General features: G+C 46.7%; 1 protein-coding gene across 1 annotated transcript in view; it reads right to left on the bottom strand.

The window, feature by feature from the left end:
* The window catches only part of LOC125287879 (thyroid hormone receptor alpha-like), a 130408-nt gene that overhangs the window by 28349 nt on the left and 94559 nt on the right, over positions 1–7500 (bottom strand). The window contains 1 exon segment of the mRNA XM_048233944.1: positions 5011–5256. Within this exon segment, the coding sequence (XP_048089901.1) occupies positions 5011–5066 (56 nt within the window). The 5' untranslated portion in view covers positions 5067–5256.

Below are 7500 nucleotides of genomic sequence, written 5' to 3'. Positions count from 1 at the left end.
CTTTTCTTAATATAGTTATATATATAGATATATAGATATATAGACTTTATTCTTGCACTGTTGCACTGTTGGACTTACTCATTTGCACTATCACCATGACACTCATTCACACAGAGCACCTTACCTTACCTTACTATGCACAGAGAATCACAGGCTCAGTCCCTGCTATCTAGGGAATCCACCAGCATGGTGAAGCTGTTTGAGCTATACATCAGACATTATATATACATATACATACATATAGTGTCTGATGTATATATACTGTATATATACACACATATACACACACACACACATTCCTGGAAGTGCTTAAATTTGGAGAAAGGAAAAAGTCTGTAGTAACTGCTGTAGCATGAATGCTTAGTACTTAATATCTATGCATACTTAATCTGTACTTAATACAGGCGGAAGCTAGTGGTCGGAAAAATGCTAGACCAAGCCCTTCAAGCCCTACAGAAAAAGAGGACTGAACATTAAGGGGCTAGTGAATCATTGTGTGTATGTGTGTGTGTGTGTGTGTGAGAGAGAGTGTGTGTGTGTGTGGTGTTTTCCATGTACATATATGAAATGGTCAGTTCAATCTGAAAGCTGGATGAGGGCCAGGATTGGACTGCTAACCAAAGGCTTGTCAGACATAAGAGTGACTTTTAGTTCACAATGTATGACAAGGTAGGGCAGAGAAAGGGAGGGTGAGAGAAGAATGGTGAGATTATGGAGTGTGTTTGCAATTTGATTTGAAGAGAAAAGCTGAGATAACAAACACACACACACACACACACACACACACACACACACACACACATAAACAGACACTCTTCAGAATATCTGGCTCTGGTGTGTATGTGTGAGCGCACCCATTTCATTCCACCCCTCTTATCAGTATCCAACACTGATTAGATAAGTCCAATTCATTTTAATTGAATTTACTGTTGTTGCTGTGACAGTGATGTCACTCTGGAGCGACTTCATTGAAAAGGGCTGCATAACCTGGGCTGGACTGTGACATGACTCAGTAATACAGGCAAATGCTATCACGACAAATGAAAGAAAACAAACGCATTGTGTTCAACTATACTGTACATTTAGCCGCAGTTACATTAAACTAGCAGCATAAATAGTCAAAGAGTCATTTTTCACCTAAACACACCCTCACCTAAAAACACACCCTAAGTGCAGAGGAGCTATGCATTGGGTGTAGTATGGTGATCCAGTCCGTCTGGTGATTGCAGGGTGGGAATGGGAGTATGCAGTATGTAGAGACTGCTGTGTGGTGGGGGCAGTGAGGTGGAGTGGTCAGATGTCAGGAAGAGTGTGGAGTACCACAAGTACCATGGGGAGGTCCGTAACGAGATTAGCATGGGTGAACTAAAGCAGCTGGACGCTACTCACAGCCAGCACGGAGGACATTTGTGCAAGTTTGTTTCCACATGCGGTTTTGGCCCTCTAAACAACGTGCACACAAACACACACGTTAACATACACACAAGACCTCACAGATATATAAACACACACAAACACACATGAATGTACGTAAATAGTCTACAGTCTTTAAAGTGTAATTGTGAATTTGTGACTGTGACTTACAAGCTCAAACATGCACACACACACACACACACGGATGAACTTTCATTCCATCCTGAGTCTCAAAGTCAGACACACACACACACACACACACACACATAAAAAAAACAGCCACACACACAAACCCACAGATGTACTCTGACTGCCCCCACTGTTGCTAATCCACTGACAGGTGTCCGACTCTTGAGTGGCCATTCCTGTGGAGCTCTCAGCCCAGGCTTTCATTTGCGCGCTTGTGATCAGCCCCTGGGAGCGCTTTGCGTGCATTTACGACCGCATTCCTGGGAATACACCATAGCCTCAAAACACTCCCACAAACAAACACACACACACACACACACACACACACACACACACACACACACACACACACACACACACACACACACACAGGGACACTGATTTCAAGTCATTCTGGGGACACGTCACCCTGTTGGGCCACAATGAGCAGATTCACATGCAGGCCCACTACACATTAGCTTGCCGTGCTGCTCATTAATCATGCATTAGGAGGGGAAAGCGGACCCACGAGTAAGCAACTGTGTCCTGTGGCCCAGTGCCTTAGTCATCAAGGGGGACCATGGGGGCCACTCATTTTCTCCCTCCCCCTGTCAGAGGAACCTCCACGGGGTGTGTGTGTACCTAAATGAAGTGCCAACAACAAGACAGAGACCATTATGGGCTGGGATGCTCCTACTGGAGCCTGTTAATGGGTTTGTGTCTGTCTCTCTCTGTCTCTCTGTGAGTGAGTGTGTGCGTCTGTGTGTGTGTGTGCGTCTGTGTGTGTGTGTGTGTGTGTGTGTGTGTGTGTGTGTGATGATGTCGTCTAATCTTGTGTCGTCGTATGGAGTGTGTGTGGTGTGTGTGTGTGTGTGTGCATATTGTGTGTGGGGGGAGGGAGGGGAGAATTATTTTAGCCAAATGAAGTTGGATTTATTAGGTCTGTCATGTGTGCATGTGTTTTGTGACTGTGAGTGTGCATGCATGTGTGTACATTGCTCTCTCTCTCTCTCTATCTCTCTCTCTCTCCCGTGCATTGAGTGTCTGTGAGTGAGTGTGTGCGTCTGTGTGTGTGTGTGTGTGTGTGTGTGTGTGTGTGTGTGTGTGTGTGTGTGTGCGTGCGTGCGTGCATGCGTGCGTATGGGTGTGTGTGTGGGTGTGTGTGTGTGTGTGTGCATATTAGTGAGTGTAAGGGGGAGGGGAGGGAGGGTATTTTAGCCAAATGAAGTTGGTTATTAGGTCTGTCATGTGTGCATGTGTTTTAGCACGTGACTGTGAGTGTGCATGCATGTGTGTACTGAATTCGACTCTCTCTCTCTATCTCTCTCTCTCTCCCAGTGATGTGTGCGCGTGAGTGTGTGTGAGTGAGTGTGTGCGTGCGCGTGTGTATGTGTGTGTGTATTACTGTCCCCTTTTAGAGTGGAGAGTCCCCAGGAGGGGAAGCTAAAAGGGGGAGCTGCGGAGAGATGCTCCGGGTTCAGCAGTCCTCAGACAGCGGAGGGGGAGGAGGAGAAAGAGAGAGGGGGGGGAAGAAGAAGTAGAAGAGAGAGAAAGAGATAGAGAGAGAGAGAAGAGGGGGGGCAGATGAGAAGCAAGATAAGAAGATTAGTGAAAACGAGATGAAGACGAAAAGGAATAAGATGCGAGCGGAGAGGTAGGGGTGGAGGAGCGGAGAGGTAGGGGTGGAGGAGCGGAGAGGTAGGGGTGGAGGAGCGGAGATGAGATGAAAATGAGCAGAGCAGAGTGGATGGATGGAGATGAGAGAGAATATGAGAGAGAGAGATGGATACAGGGAAAAGAGGGAGGCAGAGGGGGAGAGAGGAGAGGAGAGGAGAGGAGAGGAGGGAGGAGGTTTTATCTGGCTGTGGCAGTGATGTGGAAGAGCAACAAGAGAATGTCTAAATAAAGCAATGGCCCAAGGAGGGTGCCTACACACATGAACACACACGGACACACAGACACACACTCCAAAACAGACACACACATTTTAAATGTGACCAATGTGCTGGCAGTCTCAATGTGACGTTTTTGGAACATTATGGGCAGGATTACTTATAAAAATGGGTCTATCTAGGGGTCAGACATGATTCAGATACTCTCTTTCAACACATGTGTTGCCTTTTATTTGACTAAACAAGGATAGATGACAGCTTTTCTAAAATCTTGGTTGGTTTTAATTTTACATTTAATTTGTTTGCTTGATCTTGTTTTACTTGCTCGTTTTTCTAAGCACCAATTAGTTAAATAATTACAGGGTATTCACCATCAACTTCATTTAAAGATAACAAATAAAAAAGTTGAAATGTCTTCTTCATTTATTTAATGGTGCAGGAAATGAATGAACATTGTTCAGCTCTTTGATGTTCAATTAGCTCCGTGCATCTAGGGGTGCGTTTTGCATGTTTGTTTATGGTCTCATAAATGCATTTGAATGAGTGTGTATGTTTCTCTCTCTCTCTCTCTCTCTCTCTCTCTCTCATGCTTTGTTTATCCTTAATGTGTTGAGTATTATAAATGGAAGGACCAGTAAAAGTATGTGAGCCATGTAGACCTGTCACTGTGGCAATGACTATTCCCAGAGTATTTGGATCTTGTTTTCCTGTCAGGATCTTGTTTTTCTTTCAGATCCAAATAAAAACATTCAAATTGTGTGTGTGTGTGTGTGTGTGTGTGTGTGTGTGTGCGTGCGTGAGTGTGTGAAGATGAATCCAGTAGACCTGATGCTCAGTGGAGGCTAGGGGGTCTAATTCCTGAGAGCGCTGCTTTAATCCACACATGCACTACACAGCAGAGTGCAGGGGCTACGGCTCACTATGAATAATGCAGCGCTGTCTGCATTCACCATAAGGCCTCCTCCTCCCAATGCACCAGAGCACAGGGGAGACGGAGAAATGAGAAAGAGAGCAAAGTGGGAGGGAGAGAAAGAGAGAGAGAAAGAGAGAGAGAGTGAGAGAGAGAGAGAAACAGAGAGTGAGAGAGAGCATGGGGGATAGAGAAAGAGAGAGAGAGAGGGAGAGAGAGAGCAAGGGGGAGATAGAGAGCAGGGGCTAGCACAGGGGAATGTCGTGTTCCATTTCACAAGCAATCGTCTGATGCTGAGCTCTGATCGAAACGCGTGAGCTGGACACCAGAGTCGTGGCGTTGGAGATGTGACGAAGCGGCGGCGTGGCACATGCGAGCTCTCGGCTGTGGTGTGACGGCCTGAAGCGAGACGACGGTGCTGCCCTATGAGCCTATTCCTCGGCTGAAAAAGGGACCATGACATCACTTCTGCATCTCCCTCGGGCCTTGGACTTGCTAATTATGGGAGTGACATTGAGCAGAGAGTCTGAAATGAGACTAAAAAAAGAAAGGAAAAAAGCAAGAGGGATGCACACTATGGAGTGGAAGAGAGGAGTGTGTGTGTGGGGGGGTGGGGGGGGGGCTCACCGTTTCTCTTCCCCTTCCGATAGGTTAGAGTCCTGCTCGTTGGACATGTGTTCCATTCACCTTAATTCCATCCAGCAGCCAATCATGTGAGACTGAGGCGGGCCCCACCCTCGGACGCGCTCTTGTCATTCGCTGGGCCGCAAGTCACTCGGCCATGGCCAGGCGGGGCAAGCCGCCCTCCTTGATGACGTCACCGCAACCCCTGCCGGCGTGGAGTGATGATGTAATGGCAGGGGAGAGCAGAATCTGGAAGAATCAAGAGAAACATACAGCGATTACACTACCGCACAGCAAAAACAATGAAACGACTCAATCACCACTAAGCTGTTTGCTTGCTGTGTACAAAACAAGTCCCTAAATGGCTTAGCCTCAGCCTGCCCTGGAACTACTAGATGTAAACACTGTAAACACTTTAAACACTTAGGCAATGAGTTAGCGATGAGTTACATGAGCTAGGTTACAACACTTTCAAATGAAGACAGTTTATGTGTAACAGGCACCACACATTTCATTTGTTTTTGGGCCATACTCTTGGCTCCAGGTAGCATAACTCACTGTGACATAACTCACACCACACGTCGCACCCAGACACCACAGCATGGGATGACCGCACAATGACCGGAGCTCCTGGTCCACTAAATGGATGACTGACAGCTAGAGAAGCCAGGCCTAACCCCACTGATCCACCCTCCCACCCCAACTCCACCCCCTCACCCCCAATGACATGCCACTGACATTGTATGTATGACTGTGTCCTTCCACCAGTCATACACCTCTGCTGAGGTTAAGACACTTGGGCTTTGGCTTTTCCTGGGAGTCTTGTCATATACAGGAATGCTTTCCTTCCTTATATGTTTCCAGCGAAAACCTGGATTATGGGCTTAAGGGCATCCTCTATTCTATCTGCAGATTGAGCCGGATTACACAGGGTTGACCTGATGTATTTGAGAAAAGGAAAAGCTCGCCGTTTTCTGAGGGATGCTTGAAGCACCACACACACACACACCACTATGTGCACAAATTCATACCTATACACACCAACATATATAAACACCACACATACACACACCTAAGCAAACAGAATACTACACTTTCATCACATAATAGACTCCTGAACTCTTGTAATCACATTTGGCAATATAAACAAACAAACACACACACACACACACACACACACACACACACACACACACACACACACACAACCGTGCTCCTATTTAATTAGCACCTACTTCAAAAGAACGCTTTAATGATAAATAATCAGCAGACAACAGCCCCCACTACGAAACAATCACGCCATGCATCTTCGGGCCGACAGTTACACAATCCGCCGTACGTGTCAGGGATAAAGATAGCATTCAGAACAAATGCCAAGCGAGGAGGAGGACCATCAGAGCCGAACCTGTTTGTGCCTGCCTTTGCAGTTACCGTAAAAAAATGGAAAAAAAAAAAAAACGGCGCCTCATTGAGTTCTTTAGGTAGGAACCCCGTGAACTCTTTAACTCAAACACTGAGTTTATTTTTTTTAGCTCCTCGGAAGCATTTGGCCCCTTTGGAGTGAGTGGTGCCGGTGCGTGCACAAACACAGCCACCTCAGGGGTGTGCCTGGGACTGATGTGCAGGTGTTGACTTCAGGGGCGTTCTTTCCCATCGTGGACTGTGACGGGACGCATTGTGTGTGTGTGTGTGTGTGTGTGTGTGTGTGTGTGTGTGTGTGTGTGTGTGTGTGTGTTGGCGTTTTTGTGTGTGTGTGTGTGTGTGTGTGTGTGTGTGTGTGTGTGTGTGTGTGTGTGTGTGTGTGTGTGTGTGTGTGTGTGTGCGTCGTCGTCTTGGGCGCGTGCGCCCTTGCATGCTTGTAGTGTGTGTGTGTGTGTGTGTGTGTGTGTGTGTGTGTGTGTATGCCTGACAGTTTTTTGTTTTTCCAAAACAAAATGAATGGGTACTGGACTGCTGTCTGAGCAAGATGGTGGGACTCTGTAACGAGGACAGCTCCAGCGCAACCACAAACCGGGGCGATTCATGACATGCTTACATAATCAATTACTGCAACTTATTAAACACACTATTTTAATCAACGCACATGGTGAATTAATAGATGTGGTCGATGTTGTTTCGGCATACTTGGGGAAATAAACATTTCCAGAGGGAAGCTATTTGTGGCACTGGGAGAGGAAATACACGTCATCTTTTCATCTGAGGAGGTTGGGACGGGGACACAGACGCTTGTGTTGGTCTGGACATTTATTTTCTTGTCCTCCCTCTCCCTCTTTCTATTCTATTCTTCTCTCATTCTCTCTCTCTCTCTCTATCTCTCTCTCATTCTGTCAGTCTGTTGAGGTTTGCTCTTGGCCCGCAATGCTGACCGGAAAGTGACCCTGTGTGTGTGTGTGTGTGTCTGTCTGTCTGTCTGTCTGTCTGTCTGTCTGTCTGTCTGTGTGTGTGTGTGTGTGTGTGTGTGTGTGTGTGTGTGTGTGTGTGTCTGTCTGTCTG

This window comes from Alosa alosa, chromosome 22 (genome assembly GCF_017589495.1).
Source record: "Alosa alosa isolate M-15738 ecotype Scorff River chromosome 22, AALO_Geno_1.1, whole genome shotgun sequence".
NCBI classification, from domain to species: Eukaryota; Metazoa; Chordata; class Actinopteri; order Clupeiformes; family Clupeidae; genus Alosa; species Alosa alosa.
Note: the sequence above shows the minus strand (reverse complement) of the source record. Positions and strands in the feature narration are given on the sequence as shown.